Raw genomic sequence first — 19,045 nt, forward strand, 5'->3', positions numbered from 1 at the left:
CAGTGGGTAGAGGGTGCAGGAGCGCTGCTTCATCAGTCCACCTGACACAAGGGGCTAGTGTCTCCAGATACCAACTGGCTAGCCCTCAGAAGCTCCTAGTAGCCCTAAGCTGCTTGCAATGGCAGGTTTTTATACTGCTGGGGTAGCACAGGTGCTGGCCCCAGGTTCTAGCTCCTTGTAACTGAAGATTCGGGAGGAGCTGGGCAGTTTGCCCCAAGTGTCACAATTTGCCCCACACCAAAGTGCTTGTTCAGGCACATGTGCTGAGGCACAAATCTCCGGCCCAAATTTGTGCTGCTGCTACTTGAGCTCACATGCCTGTGGTTGTGGATGCACCCTCTAAGTCAGAGGTATTAAGTGCACTGGGTTGGCCTACAAGCTAATCTAGTTTTATGGAATTGATTTTGATGTTCTGAGCTACTTAAAGTAAAAAGACATTTTACTAAAGGTTCATACTAAAAAGTAGCATTGCAGCAAATTCCCTGCCTCCATCTGATGAGAGATATTGTAATGGTTGTCTTTTTTTTTAGTTGCAGACATTTAATACTGCTGCACCCTGCAAAGATGTCCAAGACTTGACTAATGGTGTTGCCATGGCACAAGTGCTTCATCAAATGTAAGTTGATGGTCTAGTTCAGTGTGTATCAGATTATGCAAAGTGCTTATTTAGGTTTTACAGTCTTCTTTGCCGAGACCAAGATATTTGAAATGAAGTAGGTCTTAAAACAACAACAAACTGCTTCCCCCTCCAAAACCTCCATCCAATTGTAGATATTTCAAAACATATGATAGGGACCCCTTCTTACTTTGGGCTGTTGTTGACCAGGTGTCAATAAATCTGATGAAATGGAACTTCAGAATAATTCTCCTTCACTTGCTCTCCTCCCCTTTCCAGGATATTGTAACACGCAAAACTAAATACAGTTTAGTTATATAGTATATTTTTTTTCAAAAATGGCTAGCAAAGGTAAATTGAATTACGAAGTCATAGTCATGCAGGTGTATACTTTCTAGCTTGCAGGTATCCTTTTGTTCTTGTTTATGCTGAAAAAATACAAACATTAAAATCACTTCTGTTTCTTCATGGCTTACTTTTGTTAGATCACAAAGAAGCATAAAGTAGCACTACATTCACAATACCAGCGTTCATCTAGTCAAATAAAGGGCAAGATTGGGCAGTTTGAATTTGACTGTGTTTCTGTAGCTATCAGGACTTCTGGCTTTGTACCATTTTTCTTTGGAGTGGGAATTCATGCCTCTATGTAGTATTGCCATTAGAATTACCCAGCTTCTTGACCATTTTGCTTGCAGCAGTTGGGAGCTTTTACAGGTCAGGTGTTAAAAGTTGACATCACGAAGTGCCGGTTTATTTTCTAATTTAAAAAAAGGTGTGTGTGTGGGGTGGGGGAATATTCAAAATAACTTGAGCTCCTGCTAAGGTTACAGCAGTGAAATAAGACTGCAGTGACAGTCAGGAGTCATGTATGGTATGTCTGCTCTTTAATCTTGCAGTCAATTTAAATAGTACTGTTATAACCTAGTATTTCAATGAGATAATGCTGCAGCTGAGCTTTTGGGGCCTTTCTTCTGGCTCAGATACTAAAAGAAAGATTTAGTAGGGGGCATCTTCTGTTTAAACACACAGGCTGCATCCACACATGTGTGAATGTTTGGTTCACCAGGGACAAGTAGTGGCAGCACACTTTGTGCCGTGACTAGTTGTCTCTGGGGAGTGCCTGTGTTACTCTGGTGTTAAAAAGCACTTGCATATAAAAACTAAGCACAGGAAAGTATTCAGATATCTGTCTTCAGTTCACTAAGTATGTTCTTGAACTTCAAAATTCCTTTTTCCTAAAGAGTAGAATGAGTTTACTACTTGGATTTAGTGTTTTATTCAATAGAATTTATTAAGCAGGGTAAGAAATTCCCTATAGCACAAGTGACAATGCAGTGTCCAGGAACGTACATATCTTTGGGATACAATAGTAGACTTCCTAGTGGAAAATAATATTGGATGTTTGATGTTTTATTCAACTTCTGCATTTACCAAATATTAAATTGGCATGTATTTCATTTTCATTTTAGAGATGTTGCCTGGTTTGACCAATCATGGCTAAGCCGTATTAAAGAAGATGTTGGTGATAACTGGAGAATTAAGGTATCAGAAATTAAAATTGGCAAAAGTTAATTTGCTGTTGTTTGGGATGTAATTCCTCAGTGTATCTGATATTATAGTCACAGCAACATAGCATTGGGCAGGTTGAAAAAAATCCACCATACTGAAACAAATTTAAATATATTTGAACTGTGTTACCAAGATTTACTGATACCTGTGTATTTCCTCCCTTACTTTAACTATGCATAGCTTCAAGATAAAACTGCTGTGTAGATTTTAAGTGAAGAGTAAGATATTTTTGTACTATACTTTCATGAAGTTTGGGAAAAAGTTGGCGGTTAATAGTATAACCTTTATTATCATTTATACGACAGGCCAGTAATCTGAAGAAGGTTCTACAAGGAATTATGGACTACTATCATGAGGTAGGGGAAAAACAGCAATTCTTATTCAAATATAAAGATCGTTTTGGTTTTTTTCCATGAAACTCTAATGTGAACTCTAGAATAATGCTAGTTTTTCTTCTGTTATAAATGTCTTATTGAGAAACGCATGATCTAGGCTGGTACAAGAAAATCCCGCTTACTCTGGAAGTACTCAGAGTACGAGTAAAACCTGGGTGGAGTAATGGGGTTTTCTCAAGCATGCTGCATCTTGATCAAATAAGTGAAACTTGGTTTGCGGTCAACACCCTGTGGACTTATTCTGTCTAGTCTATTTTGATTTTAGCAGCAGACATGCTCAGTCAGCTGTAAGTAAATATCTCCACAGCCTGATTTTTCCTTGTGGCAATGATAGCGCAGGAACAGGCTTATTGCTCATGAAGGGGGTAAGGAGTGGGTTTTTGATCCTGCAGTTTTATAAAAGCATGCATTATGAAAAAGTTCCTGTTTTATCTGGCTTTAGAAGTTAACTAGTGCTGAATGTTTGCAGTACTTGGATGGGAGATCTCTGGGGGAGCAGTCAGAGGTATACGGTGCTGCTGTTCGTAGGGTTAGATTGGAAAGGGCGCTTGGGCACTGCAACTCTAAGCATGGCTTCCTGAACCCTTGGAAGAAAATTTTGAATTCTGTTAGGGGCCTAGATCCCCTGTACAACATCTGCCAGAGTTAGGTGTCTCAGAACAGCCTAGAGGCTAAATGGGCATAAAGATGTCCACAGAAAATACTGAGGATAGGGCCACCTCTCTAAATCCTGTGCGTCTCTGGAGCTTAGGTATCTTACTCAGGGCAGTAGAGAAGTGCCTTTCTCTATTTCAGAGTCATACCTGGAGCCTTCTCTTCAAAGGTAACCTTTTGCATCTTTTTTGTTTATACAACATTTCCTGGTACAGAAACAATAAACCAGGTCTCCTTTTTCTTCCCTTCCCCTATGAATGTCACAACCATTGAGCTGCAGAGTCATATTCGCTCTTGTGTGCTCGTGCATGCTCACCTGCTAGTACCCTCTCTCTCTCAGTCAGTCAACCTTGAATTATTTGTCACCTAATGTCCCAGGAGCAGAGAAGCATGCACTCACCTAACAGCATCCTGTAGCCTGGAAGTCTGCGGACCCTCCAGAGAGGTGGCGGGCTTGCAGGCTGATTTTTGAATGCTTAGGGAGCATTTTAAGATAAAAATGAGGTTCCTTAAGGGCTAAATGGCAACTAAGTTTGGACTTGGGCTTCTAAATTCTGCTCTAGTCTGTTCCTTATTTCTAGCAACAGAAATGTCCATTCCTTCATTAAGACTACAGGCTGTCAGACATTTAAAAAAAACCCCAAAACACACTTTACCAGAAGAAGCAGCACATTAGTTTGACCTGGCTCTGCACCATCTGTATAGGTTGGGTGCTTCAGCAGAGCTTTTTTAGCGCTTTTAGCTAAAGCTGATTCAATCAGCTATCAGATAAAAGTGCCAAAAAAGCCCCACTAAGGAACCCAGTCTATACAGATGTTGGGCAAGCTGGGTCCATCTAATGCGCTGCCTTTTCTGGGCATGCATTGAGCTTGGTGCAGGTGTGTGTGGAGTTTAAATCAAAGCACTGTTTTCTGTTGTTGTTTTTTTAACGTCTGTAAGCAGCCACAGATCTTAGATAAGAAAAAGGTTTTATGTTATTGCTTAACAGTTTCATGATCATGTGATACAAAGGGGCAAAGGCTGGGGTAATTGTAGAAAATCTCAGCTTCCTGCAATTAATGCACCATTCATATAGTGTGTATGCTGTTGCACATGCTTGTGGTATCTATGTATACTATTGGCTTTTTATATTATAGTACAGTGGGTCTTTAAAAATGACTGTGTACTTACCTCAGTTTACTGTAAGCGGACATAGTCAGTGTTTAGCTTTTTATTCTTGGTTGAGTCTGCCCACACTGAAAATGGCAAGGAAATTAGTCAATTAATTAAACAGCTGCTTGCAAGTTGTCAGCTGCTACTTAAACTGCTGTCAGTACTGTGTGGAACGGCTGGTTTTATGTCCACAAATTTGAAATTGGCAACTGCGTGTCTTGTTCACCAATTATTCTGCAGTTTGAACAGAGTGCAGTATACAATTCCATCACATAACCTGGAGTGATACCAAAAGATACCGTGCACTTAACCAACTCCAGTCTCTGTTGGAGATCTTCCTTTTCAAGCTACACAAATGCCCCCTGGTGTTATTAGCTACTGGGACCACTCACCACAGGGTTACTTTCTACCTTCCCTCCTTTGCCGTAGTTAAAATAACCATGAGCATCTGTGCCTCAATTAAGGCAGCAGATGAGGACTTCATTTGATTAGAGCTGGGGCTGTCTGGGACTGAGAGGGAGCAGGCAGGTGGGATGGAAATGGGATTATATGAAGTGAGGGAGGTACAGCCCAAGTGACATTTAGAAGGCCACGTATGGAGTCCCTAATGGCGAGTAAAGCTAAAATCACTACTCTAGCCATTTTGATTTTCTAGTCCTTTACATGCTTTCCACTGTCTTCATAGTCTCATTACCCTAATTTATAATTGCTGTCTCAGTGTTCTACCATCAATCAAATTGCCAGGTGGTAGAATAATTGTATTTCTCTTGTTCAGAACTGACTTGAAGTGACCAAGGTCTTTGCCCTCATCAGTTCTAAGATTATCAGTTTTGTTTTCTTTCCTATCTTGAGGTTTTGTCCAGAGCATTTCCCAAAAACCTTTTTACTCAATGGTTCACCGTTTCCTTTGATGTTAAATATTAATGTTGTATAAAATCAAGAATCCAGATTTAACCTTATCGTTTTTTTTAATTCTGCAGTTCTTGGGTCAGCAGATCTCCGAAGAACTTGTTCCTGATTTAAATCAGATATCTGAACATTCAAATCTTACAGAGATGGGGAGGTTGCTTCAACTTATTTTAGGTTGTGCAGTCAACTGTGAAAAGAAACAAGGTACCTACTGTTTTCAAAGATACATTTAGAAACAAGCATTGTCTTTAGGAATATCTTACTATAGGAAATGGTGACTAGTAAGATAAATTCAGCATAAACTGGAATAGATGCACATTAAAAGTAGTTCCTGCCCTGAGTTAAACTACAAGTTTAAGCACCCTTCTGCTGATGTGTTATAGCGTGTTCATGTGTATGCTCCGTAACTAGAATTCATAAAAACAAAAAATCTCTCTCTGTACAGTTCAGATGGCTCAAATGGCTTCAATTTTTGGTGGAGTGCAGAGAGGCCTTTAAATTGATTTTATTTTACTATTAAAATTGCAAATTGCTTACAAAATTTGTGTCCTGGCTTAAGGATACAATTTAAATTAAAACTAATTTTTTGAAATTCTCTCCAACTTACTGTGGAGTGTTGAGAAAAATGCTTTTTGTGCAATAAATAATGCCTTTACAAGCACTTAGAATGGCACAAGAAAATCCTGAGTGTTGAGTAGACATTCTTGATAGGATAGATTCATAGATTCATAGATGTTAGGATCGGAAGGGACCTCAATAGATCATCGAGTCCGACCCCCTGCATAAGCAGGAAAGAATGCTGGGTCTGGATGACCCCAGCTAGATACTCATCTAACCTCCTCTTGAAGACCCCCAGGGTAGGGGAGAGCACCACCTCCCTTGGGAGCCCGTTCCAGACCCTGGCCACTCAAACTGTGAAGAAGTTCTTCCTAATGTCCAATCTAAATCTGCTCTCTGCTAGCTTGTGGCCATTATTTCTTGTAACCCCCGGGGGCGCCTTGGTGAATAAATACTCACCAATTCCCTTCTGTGCCCCTGTGATGAACTTATAGGCGGGCACAAGGTCGCCTCTCAACCTTCTCTTGCGGAGGCTGAAAAGGTCCAGTTTCTCTAGTCTCTGAAGGTACTGAACCTCCTCCGGACATAGACCTAATAAACACGTAAGATGTTCTCGAGTAATTCATACGTTTTGAATCAGTGAGTATTTTGGCGGCAAGGCAGCATAGACCTGCATTGGGAATTAATATTAGCAATGCCAGTTCATCTACCATACTTCATGCACCACCCCAATTGCAAGTTTTTCATAGCAGACATTCTAGAAATATAAAATAAGCCAAGCAGTGTTTAAGGCTACAGGTTAGAAAAACTTTAAAAAATGGAAGTACTTTAAAGACATTTCACTCCATTGTGCACACTGTAAAGTTGAGAACATTTATAGTAAGCAAAATATTAAATTGTTCTAATTGACTATGTGTTATACAATTTTTAATATGCACAATGCACTGAAAATGCCTAAAGCAGCTTTCTGGCTCTTGAGTTTAAACACAACCCTTCTGTCTTGAATAATAGTTTAACTATGTGGCGGTAGCAGTGGAATGTTATAAATTTCAGTTATAGCTTTCAGGCCTTCTGTTGTGTGCAACATAAGCTGTTTGTGCATGAGTGGCAATATGTTGATACCTGTACTTTTGCTGCCTTCATGGAAAGGGTTGCATTGTAAAGTTTATTTACAATTTATAGATCTGGTCATTGTTTTCAATTTTGTTTTAATTTAATACTCTGAAGCCTTTTTAGGGTGTTCTTGGATTTGTTACTTCAAAGAACCAAATTCTTTCTGATATAGACATAAAAGCTGCCTTTTAAAGATACGTGAACTATGTGCATGGTAAAATTTGTCTCGAGGCATCAATTTTTTTCAAACTTCAGTGTGGTCCTGTCCATTGAGCTTAATTTTATAAACATGAATGTAAAGTAAACATGTCCTCATTGGACTGTAATTAAAAAGGGTAACAACTTTCCTGCAATGCTAAACCATAGGAAATACATTTTTTGTTCTTTGTTGGTGTCTCAGATATGAAAAGGGCAGATGGTAACTCATTTACGATAAATGTCACTATAAATTACTGTAAATATCTTTTCATTGTTACAGAACACATACAAAACATAATGACCCTAGAAGAATCTGTCCAGCATGTTGTTATGGCTGCTATTCAAGAGGTGAGTGGTAATTCACGTAGCCTAAAACAGGAGAGCTTGAATATAACTATTTAGGACAAGAACCTTGTGTCCTGCCATTCTTCCATCTTTACTGCTTTCCTCTGTTCAAGTTGTAAAAATAAATTGGAAAGATGCTTGAAACATTCACTTGGGCATTCCTCTTATGATTCTGTGCTATCTGTTCCCCTGGACCAAAGCATAGTCTGTTAAGGAATCTTTACTTGTTTGTGCATAGGTCCTTACAGGGTTCTTAAAACCAGATGGAAGTCAGGGAGCTTGAATGCTGCCCTGACTTGTCTGCCAGATCAGGACTGAGGAGAGATGCACTGAGTTTTCTTTTCATTTGGTTGCACTTTTAGCCCCTGTACTTTAATAGTTTTATAAAACATGAAGCTGTTTCAGCATGCCTCTTGCACTGAAAATAAATTCAGTAATATAAGACAGGACACCTCTAGAGTCACTAATAAGAAACCAGCAGTTCTTCAAAGTCTTTTATGTGTGGATATGATCAGGAGAGTTACATCTTGTTTTGTAACATATTTTGGATAACTGAACTCTTCTTCCAAATAATGGAAGAATTAGTAGGTGATTGCTTTGCTTTGTTCTTAATCCAAAAGAACAGAGGTAAAATGTATTAGCTGGTAGCAAATGGAGTTCCAGTATTTTAATTTGAATTAGTAAGAATTAAACTGGTCTTTCAGTTCTCAGTATTCTGGTCTTTACATTAATTGATATTACTTGGGTCAGTTGACCTTGAGTGAACAAATACTGCTAATGATCAAACTCACTGGTTGAAATAGTGATACTGCTCTCTCTCTCTCTCTTCCTTTCCCTCCCCCAACACCTTTGAAGCAGATTGGAGTTTTTGACATTAAATTCATTGTGGTAGGGATTTAACCCATAAATTTATCACTCCTATTTTTTAACATAATAAAGCACTTATTCTGGCTACTAATGATCTTTAAACAGTTATATGTAAGGAATATAGTAATAGAAAACCAACAGTGACTGAAGTTTAGTGGGGTGGGGCAATCTAACATCTTGTTTAGCAAACAGATACTAGTTTTACAGCATGTACATTTGAATTATTTTACTCTTTAATTTTATTTTTTTGGTAGTTGATGAGCAAAGAAATAGTGGGTTCTGCGACAAATGATGGATCAGGTGAAATGGAGCAACAGGTAATAACTTTTACATTTGTTATAATAGCCACAGTAATAAGCTTGTGGTAAATAATAATAAATAAATAGTAGTAGTAGTAAATGATAAAACTTGTAGTAAGCATTACTGCGAGTAAGAATTTCTGAGCAGTCACACAGTAATGTTTACTGCAATCTAAATAAAACATGTCCTACGTGCTGGAGTCATTGAAGACTCCAGTGCATTGCAGTGCTGGTTCAAGGCTCCAGTGGGGTGGGAAAGCTGGGACTGACAGCTGTTTGTCTGTCCCAGGCATCCCACTGCATGGGAGTCTTGAACAAGCTTTGGTGCAGTGCCGGGTGTAGGACCAACAAACAGCTGCTTGTCAGTCCCAGCCACAGCACTGCACTGAAGTCTCCTGGTCATATTGCCTCCATGGAGCAGCTGAATATTAGTTCAGCATATGTTAAGCAACAAATACAATCTAGCGATACTCTTGGACAGAAAAGTCCTAATTTGGTATGCTGTGGTGGCACTTTGGCATGTATTTTACTGCTTGAATGTTTGGACCTTAGCATTTTAAGTATAGTTAACATGTGCTGAGTGTAATGTGTGACAAGGCCCTTATTCAGAGCTTCATAATTAAGGTGTTGGCGTACTGTGCCTCAAGATGATCGATATGTATTCCGTCATCTCCAATGATGGAAATTTCAGTACTTTCTCCAAACTATGAGCTTGTCTCTTGCTTCATGCAGCCAGTTGTTGCTACCTCCAGAGCAGTTGACCAGAATTAATGCCCATGTTCTTATTTCACAAAAGACAGAACAACATACTGATGGGAAGTTATACATTTAACTTGTTTTTTACTATGGTCTGTTGTGTGAAAGGTCATTGAATAACTGTGTAAAACAATACACACACACACTTAGTTTTTTTAAAAGATGCCAAGAGCCTTGTTTTGTGTTATCGCAGACCTGTGTATAGATTGCAGGAGTACATGACCAGCAAAGTGCAAGTGCACGGCACCTGTCAAATTCCATCAAATTTCAAAAGTTCAGAAATGTGCAAAGTTATCCTGAAAATATTTGAGTTCTGTGAGAGCCTAAACAAACTAGGGCTTTGTGCTTTCAGTGAACTTACCTTTATTTGAAAGTACTTACTCCTTCAAGGAAGTTAATGGTATGCCCCATACAGTATTGGTTTTCTATATTTCAGGATGATTGTCTGGTGGCCTGGGAAATATTCTTGCACTTTGGCAACAATGTTTTACTTTCCTGTTCTCTCTCAGACTCTTGATGGCCTAGGGCAAGTTGCTTCAGGCTATATCCTTGACAGGCTTAAGTATTACAACAAACATTAAGCACAGCAACACCTAACCGTTGGGCAGCTAGCTCTTAGAGTGGAATTCACCGCCCTGAGTTGTGCATCTAAGTAACCTAGGCAAACCAAGGGAAGACTGAAGTCACTTTTACGAGGCAAACTCTCTATTCCTGAGAGAGGTGCCCTCAAGGATACAGCAGTGGTCCAGGTATTTTGCCCTCTGAATTGGAAAAAGTATAGCCACTGCCATGGGGCACTGAGGGAAGGCTAAATTGCACACCTGAGTGACAGTGCTAATCATCCCTTTCCCAAATTAATCAGCCCACCTACAGCAACAGCTACTCTGCTTCCAGTTCTGTCCCTCAGAGCAGTGCACATAGGAATGGCCTCAGGTGCCTTGGAATCAGATTTGTAATGGTTTGTAATGGTCAGGACACTGAGTGTAGAGCTGCCTTAGTTATCCAGTGGCAAACGCTAAAGAGAGGGGTGCGTCTTTAAACCCCAGTACAGGTAGAATTTGGCTTTGAATTCTGGTCTTCTGGGAGGTACCAAGGTCAAAACCTGTATTGGAGTTGGATACCTAAGTCACCCGTTTTCAAAAATGGAGGTTCTGGGAACATACAAGTTAATGAACCACAAAGAGAGCATGACTGGCACCCAGTCTGTAGGGGCTTCAGTTGGAAGAGGGGTCAAGAGCTCTGATCTCTGCTCTAAGAACTGTTTGTTCCTTGTTCAACACCTCCACCACTTCTTGGTTTGTTTGTTTGTTTGAATTAAAATGCTTGTTATCAGTGTTGTGCGTGGTTCATACCCCTTCAGGGAAGTTCTGACCTTACCTATATAATCCAGTCTCTTTGGGGTGGAGGGTGGGAATGGGAAAAGGTAAGTGGAAGAACATCTAGTTTGAGGATCCTCATTGGGCTTTCTTGCCAGGTTCCTCAGCCCTGTCTCAGTAGGCTTAGTCCTAGGCATGCACAGAAGCACAGCTTGAGTTATCTAGGGAATATGACTGATGAAAACTTAGATGCCAGCAGACTTCGTGTGCCTAAACGATTAGGCAAGGGTTTTGAAGTTTGCAGTCTTGAACTTAAGCACGTACATTCCACCAAAGTCCTTGTGTGGATTTAGGCCTTAGATATGTTGCTGGAAATTAGACTAAGGTATCCCTCATTTAGCAGACAGGGATGTAAAGCACAAAGAAACTAACCTGTGTTAATACATATGTGTCTATTTAAGCTTAAAAGGGCATTGGAAGACCTGCAGGAAGCACTTGCAGAAAAAGAGGAATTAAAGCAAAGATGCCAAGAACTGGACCTTCAGGTAAGAAGCAAGCAGCTACTTTTCTAAAAGAAGTGATGAACATCCTTTAATAGGGACTATTAGACAATGGCAAAATTCACCATGTCTTTAGAAATCAGATATGTTTCTTGCATATGTCTTGGGCATTTTGTGCAAAAGCCAAAACTTTATTCTGGAATGCAGCATCAATGTGAAATGCAGCATCAATTATATTAGAAGATAGTACTTTTAAATAAATTTTCAGCTTCTATATAATTGTTGAAAGTAAACTGTTAATTTGTGCTGTGAAATGTTTATTGGTATAATAGCATAATTTCATAGTAGCTAGGATCAGGAGGGACCTGAACAGATCATCTAGCCAGACCCCCTGCCACAGGCAGGAATGAATGCTGGGTTCACAAGACCCCAGACAGGTGATCGTCCAGCCTCCTCTTGAATTTGCCCAAGGTAGGGGCGAGGAGCACTTCCCTGGGAAGTTGGTTCCAGATTTTGGCCACCCTAACTGTAAAATAATTGCCTTCTGATCTCTAACCGAAACCTATTCTCCATCAGCTTATTACCATTGTATCTTGTAGCTTGATATCTTGCAGCTAGTAGCAAGCTATTATTGCAACACTATAGTTTGCGTAATAGAAATCTTAACAGCGCGGATGGAGGGGAGTATCCATTTCTCAGCCATCAATAGATTTAGCTCTTTAGAAAATATATTAAAAGATTTTTTTTTAATATTATGTAACTGATTGCATTCACTAAAGGGAAAAATTGAAGGGCATTGTCAGTAAAAAGAAGTTAGAGGAAAGTGTATGTGAAATCAAATAATTTTTCCCTGTTTGCTCCAGTCTGAAAGTTTGCATATGTTAACTAAACTATTTAGAAATAATTTCAAATGAATGGGTCCTTGCTGACATTTTTTTTCAACCATCCAAACATTACTAGGTCCTTTTTGATTCAAGAGAAAAGTTTACGTTTTTATCTTTTTAAGTTCTATTTCCTGTAATAAATAATTTTTTAAAAATGTTATTTTATTTTGTTTAAAGGGATAAAGAAAAATAACACTGTATCCCATCTGGCTCCCTGTATCTCATTCCACAGCCGCAAGTGTAGTATCTTTACTTTCTATATTTGAGATAACTCAAATATAATGAATTGCAAGGAGCTACACATGAAAAGAAACCTTTCTTAAATTTGCCCATCGAAAGTTAGAACTTCTGTTTTAGCCTTTTGTATAGGAGTTAAATGTTCACTCTTTTTAAGTGTGCATGCTTTTAGTTCACTGAGAGCCAATTCCTTTTTTTATTCTGAAATGTACTCTCACAGGGAGAACAAAATATCTCTCTAATATCCTTCTCCTTATCAGTAACTGCAGGTGACAGATGCCTAGGAAATTCATTAGAATCTCATTGATTCCTCATTCTTACATGAGGCAGTGATAATTTGTCTCAGTAAAGATAGAGATATAGAAATGACCATGATGGAACTCCGCATGTAAAGTGGAGTGTTTTTGCAAAGTAGATTGAGGTATTGCACAACTTCAACTTCAATTAGGACATGAGTATTACTAGAACTATTAACAGGTTATCAGTGACAACAGGATAGTTGCTTTGTGTCATTTCTCTTCCCAGAGGGTAAAAAATACTATTCTTGCTCCATCCCTTATCTTATTTTTTTTATCTAATGTGCCTAATTTCAGATTGCACATCAGTAAAGTCAGGCTGAGTTGACTAATCCCTCTGCTCTACCAGATAGTGTTCCCATTCTTTTTCTAGGTTTAAGATTTATTTGCAACTGTGTTTCTTCCGAGAGGCTGTCACTGAAACTTGAAAGTGCCTTCACCTTTAAAATGTTCAGTGTTCAAAATATGATCCACTCACTTCTCCAGAAATGCTCTAGTAAATGTTTTCTTGTAACTGCACCTACTCTGTATCTTTTTGTGTTCACCAGGGAGTAAGGCAAAAAGATTTTCAGCATGTACCTTTATAGTAAGAATTTCTTCTGTGATCCCAAATACCCCTTTATGATTCTACTTTAGTGTCTAGCATGTTTCATTCTGAGACATCTAAAGCTTTCACAGAGCTACTGTAGACTTTTTTACAGGGGATAATGATGGTAATTCACATAATTGATTGGTCATAACAGATGGAGAGAATGGCCCAGTAGTCCTTAAAGGTCTGCTGTTAAGTGTAAACATACAAGTGGGGACTAAAATTCATTAAAATATGTTTTAAAATAGTATTTTATATTCCTGGTCCTGTGTTGTTCCATGGTTCAGTCATACCGTACGCAAAGTCACAGTGAAGCAGGATGTAGTCAGTGTGATTCTTCAGGGACACGAAATGAAGATAGGGGAAAGCTTTAGTTACGTGATGTTCTTTGAGGCCTAGGACATACAGTTTATAAAAGAGCATATTTTAAAAATAAAAATGTTAATGTCTTTCCTTGATTGACACCTTTCTGGATCCTGTAAAGGAATTATTATATTAGCTAAGAAACAAATGTGGTCTAGGTTTTACAAATGCACATAAGGTAAGTTGGCTTCCCAGATGTAAAAGGAGATGCACCTTGAAGGTCACCACTCACTGAAGAGCAGGGAGAGCACAACTTGTTTCTTTTATTTCTTTTTGATTAAAATTATGTAACCTACAGTGCGATCACAGATAAATAACAAGCTGTTATTGTTCCATCATTTATTGTAGTATGCCAACTTGCTATCAGTATTGACACCTGAAATGCTGTATATGTATTGAAAGTCATAGTAATGACTGACAGTTCTCATTTAAACTAATTTTTTAATAAATTCACTTGTAAGGTCTCAATCTTCCTTGATATTTTCCAAGAATATAAAGAAGGTAGGTTTCTTTTATGATTCAGGAAAATGTAACCCAAAGAATGCGTTCTGTCTGTTTAATGCCAGTTAACTAACACATGTTATATGCTCTGACAGGATTTTAAAATTAACACAAAATCTAAAAGGTTCTGTACTTTTAATACTCTCCCCCCCATTTTATGGCTATTAATAGACTTAACATTTTAATATAATATTGTGGTCTCATTTGCTTAGCTGTGAACACACTCCAAATTAAGATTTTGTTCCATCATTGCAAAAATGCATGCCTTTCTGAAGCTGTTAAGGTTTTTTTTTGTGTGTGTGCGCTTATTAGTTTATGGCTCCCGGACCTGCTTTTTTTGCACAACCATTCACTGCTGAGCGCACAGCACAGTTTTAGTGTGCTACCTAGTGCCATGCTGCTTTGTATTATCAATTTAAAGGTCAAGTAGGGAGTACTCTTCACCCTACTATTAGTATTTCTGTACAGGTTCTGTGGGTATTGTTTTACCAAAGTAGTTTTAACGTGTTTATTTCATTTCAGTCTCAATAAAACTGGAAATACCAATTGCTTCCCCTATTTATTACAACACTGCATGCCTTTAAGATGTTTTTTATTATAAAAGTAATATAAAATACACTTTCTTTTAGTACTTCATCATTTTCATGCACTAAAACATCTGTCGTCTTAGTATATCTTATTTAAATAACTTTCTGAATTTTCAAAATGCTCAGCTTTTATGTGCCAAATGAATTATTTGATGATACCTTACACTCCATTTTTTTTAGTTTTATTCAGCAACTGGATGGGACCTATAATGTTATATATCATCTTATGCACACTAGGTGGCTGCCCTTCAAGATGAAAAAAACAGCCTGATGTCTGAAAATGAGGTTATGAATCACAAATTAGAGCAGCTGGATGATTCTTTTGATGATCCAAACAATATGGTCACAAAAAAGTATTTCCATGCACAGTTGCAGCTAGAACAACTGCAAGAAGAAAACTACAGGTATGAAATAAATGAAATAATTTGAACCCTATTTCATGTTCCTGAAGACCAAAACCAAATAATAAAACACTTAACACTGACAACGTCATGGACATTTTTTATAAATCTGTAGGATTTTCTGCTTCCAAGTCCTCTTTTTCTTCTTAAAGCTCCTTTATACCTTTACTTGATCAAAATACATTTTTAAAGACCCAGCTTGGTTTTGCCACCTTGGTTATCATACTGAGACCACTTGAGGCCTTTCAACCTAAAAATATTCCTAAAATATTATGGGGTAGTTAGAAGGGAAAAGGAAGAATTCTTTCATGAAATGAGGTAGTCAGGGGAGAGCGTTCTGTATCTGTTTTGAAATAATGTTTTTAGGGCAGTTAAAGGAAGTGGGCATTCCTTCAAATATGGAATTAAGACAAAAGCTGCGAGTTTTAGTCATAGTTTCACATGGATATGATACATTAGTATCCTACTGTGACACTTTATGGTCTCTATATTTATGTATTTCATTTGGGCTGTTTTTGTTTTGTTTTTTTTAGAAGGCAGAACATTAGTGACAGGATTGACAGATAAAAATGTGATTTCTAAATTTTTTATGCTTTTAAAAGGCTTGAAGCTGCAAAGGATGATTATCGTTTACACTGTGAAGATCTGGAGAAACAACTAATTGAGCTGCAGCATAGAAATGATGAACTGACGTGCCTAGCAGAAGAATCTAGGGCCCTGAAAGATGAAATTGATGTTCTTAGGTACGTAGTAGATATAATTGTCCTTCACACTGGAGCTTCTCAATGACAGTATCAAGGGTCAGTATTTAAAGGTGGAGACTTCTTTGCAGTATTACTTGATTTTTAGCTCTTACCATAACCAAGCATAAAGAAAAGCACACTTAATAAAACTGGAAGATGAACTGTAGGACCTCAGTTCTGCTAAGCCTTAGGGATGCCTAAGTTGCTAAATGGCTACTCATTAAAGCCCCACAAAACATCATAGATTCCATTTTTTAATCCATATTCTTTAAGTTTCATATGGGCCCCTGAAGGAGGCCTCCATCGTCACTGAAAAAGCTTTCTGTGGTCCATGATGTGCCTTGACTTGTCTGCCTGAGAATACTCAGAAGGAATCCAAGACTGCCACCAAAGGATCTAATTCTTCTTATACATCTTTCTGATTTCTGCTGTAGCTGGGAACATTTGTAATTTGTGCATATTCTTGAATGCATGAGCAGGAACAGTCTCATTGACACCAAAATTAAATATGGTGATAGAGCACGTTTTGCTTAGCATCCTAGTGATTAAACGATTTTCCCAATAAGTGGTAATTCCAGGTTCTAGGTCCCACATCTTCTTGATCTAAGTTGAATGCCATATTTTGCACTTCCTAGAATAACATTTTTAATCATCATGCCATGGGCTAAGTGGGGCTGAGAGCACTCTCCACTCCTGTTGAATTTGAGCTGGCCAGATTAGTGTCAAGGAGGCGAGTAAGAGAGCAAGCAAATACAGACACACACTGTTATAATTAGCATTAACGTTAAACTATTTACTTATAACTTAAAATTATATACATCTATATGCAACTGGTCCTGCCCTTGTGGCTTAGTTCAAGTGCATCTCTGTTCTGCTTCCTTGCCTTCACCTGTCCTCCCATAAAACTTGTTTTGATAATTTTAGTTTCCACTCCAAAACTCCTATAATCCTTATACATGAGATCCCAAATAAACACCATCTTTGTTTAGTGAATTTAGTGATTCTTCTTAATAGAGCACACACATACAAGTGTTTTGGTTGCTGTAACATGAAAGGTGTTTGCGTGTCTATTGAGCAGAGTAGGATCAATATACAGAATAAGATTGCCTCCTTTGTTTTCCCCAGATGGGAGATTTAAACGCCCCTGCAGGGTGTAACGGGATTAAAGTTTGAAAATGCACTAGGCTTCCCATTTCCACAATGGGAAATTCAGGTATAATAGGTTTGCCTTTCAGGGGACACCTGAGTTCAAGGTAAGCAACAGGCTAGATGTACTTAAGACTTATGAAGATTTCAGCCTAAATGTGCTGGCCCAATCACTGCTCAGAACCCTGAAGTTTTTATGCAAAAGCTTCCACGGGAAGCAGGATTAATAGATGTAAATGTTCTCTAGCCGGTAAAGAGGAAGAAGATTTGCCTTTTTATAATGCAGAAAAAAATAAAATTGTCCAAATGTGTGAGGCTCAAACCTAGTAAAAATGAAACATGAGTGTTTATATCTGTATTGCAGTTAGACGGTGTGTTCAGGCTTGTTACTTAAGATAAATTGTAATAAAACACAACTTAATAAAAGGTGATCAAGCATTTGATTGTATATAAATTTGAACAGGATACCAAGAAAATACACAAAGCAAATAGGATGCTAGCATGATTGTAGAACTGTAACCATGTCTAACCACTTTTATACCGATAATAGCTCACTTATTAATGTAGAATAAAAGACCATTAATATGCAGAAAATAATATGGAATAAAAGAGATTCCGATTCTTTAATATGTAACATTTATTACGGTAAGCTTAATTGTTTCAGTGTTTCTGTACTAATTATTAATGTGCTAAGATACCAAGTGAAGGGACTCCTTTAATTTTCCTTTATAGGTAATTTTATTTGCATAGAGTACTTTCTTCTGTATGCCTCTTAGATTATCATTTTCTGTTTGTTGGTCACATTGTATATTTTACAACAATGCGTAATTCCCTGCAAAACGTGTACTAATGAGCCTGCTAGATGCAGGTTGCATTATTTTACTGGCTTGAATAAGATGCACCTCATAGCAAAGGGCATAGTGCAGTTGTGGTACATCTGTCCCGTTTTGAATCCCTGCAGCCATTGGCAGTGCCTTAATCTCCCTTGCTTTTATTTCTGACATATTTAGGGTGGTTTTTGTCTTTCTAGTTGTCTGTATCATAGTGCTAGTGTTTAAGTTCAGAGTGGACATGTTTTAGCAATGATTGCTTGCAGGAACTGGTTGCAGTGACACAGAAGACCTGATCCCATCCTAGTTGGATGTTCCTTTGTTCCATTTGACATGCAGCTAAAAACTCAAAATAATGCATTTGGCTTTAAGTAAAACACCTAATTCTACCCTCAGGTACTTGCATGGGAACATTTTATTTTTTCTCTCCCCAGCTAATTAGAACAGTGTTTGAGAATGAGGGCAGAATTAATCATTTTTCATTTGTTTTTGTCTGAAAAAAATGATTTAGCTTTTTCTATAATCCATATTTCCTCTTCTAGGACTGTTGCAGATAAGGCAAGTAAACTCGAGGCAACAGTTGAAGCATATCGCAAAAAACTGGAGGACCTGAATGATTTTCGCAGACAAGTGAAGTCTCTGCAAGATACCAACCTGATGTATATGCACAATACAGTGAGCCTGGAGGATGAACTGAAGAAGGCAAATGCAGCGCGTGCTCAACTAGAAACATACAAAAGACAGGTAGAACAGAATACCAATTACCCTATGGCATTTTTAATGAAAATATCTGATTATTTAAATAAAAACTTGTTAAAGACAGGGAAAGTAAGTCTGCTTGAGTTAAAAGTTCTTAGGATTCAAGGTTTATAGCTAGTGATATTTTCCTAAGGAAATCCTCAATCTCTGCCATTCATTCCCAATCTGCTCTTTTCCTCTTCCGTCCAAGTAGTTGGACAGAGTCTATTCTTTGAGCGTTGGCTTCGGGTACATAGCAATAAGCACCCTTTACCAGTAGTTTAAAGTGTCCTTTTCTGGACTATAGGGATTTTTTTTTTCTTTAAACAGCTGTGTTCTTTTGCATTTGATATCCTCTCATTAATTTATGGGCATAGAATTTTTTTTAAAGTGTTGTCTTTTCATTTTTGGACATGTTCAACCATTTGTTTCTAAAGAATCCCCAGACTGGTTCAATGTATTTTCTCTATACCTGTCTTTAAA

General features: G+C 38.1%; 1 protein-coding gene across 1 annotated transcript in view; it reads left to right on the forward strand.

The window, feature by feature from the left end:
* Positions 1 to 19,045, forward strand: part of HOOK1 (hook microtubule tethering protein 1) — a 42,610-nt gene that overhangs the window by 8,522 nt on the left and 15,043 nt on the right. The window contains exons 2-11 of the mRNA XM_014598711.3: positions 531 to 616; positions 2,086 to 2,158; positions 2,491 to 2,541; positions 5,367 to 5,499; positions 7,445 to 7,512; positions 8,631 to 8,693; positions 11,209 to 11,292; positions 14,942 to 15,108; positions 15,708 to 15,848; positions 18,367 to 18,568. Of these exons, the coding sequence (XP_014454197.2) occupies positions 531 to 616; positions 2,086 to 2,158; positions 2,491 to 2,541; positions 5,367 to 5,499; positions 7,445 to 7,512; positions 8,631 to 8,693; positions 11,209 to 11,292; positions 14,942 to 15,108; positions 15,708 to 15,848; positions 18,367 to 18,568 (1,068 nt within the window). The remainder of the gene's footprint in view (positions 1 to 530; positions 617 to 2,085; positions 2,159 to 2,490; positions 2,542 to 5,366; positions 5,500 to 7,444; positions 7,513 to 8,630; positions 8,694 to 11,208; positions 11,293 to 14,941; positions 15,109 to 15,707; positions 15,849 to 18,366; positions 18,569 to 19,045) is intronic.

Source organism: Alligator mississippiensis, chromosome 5, assembly GCF_030867095.1.
Source record: "Alligator mississippiensis isolate rAllMis1 chromosome 5, rAllMis1, whole genome shotgun sequence".
Classification (NCBI taxonomy): Eukaryota; Metazoa; Chordata; order Crocodylia; family Alligatoridae; genus Alligator; species Alligator mississippiensis.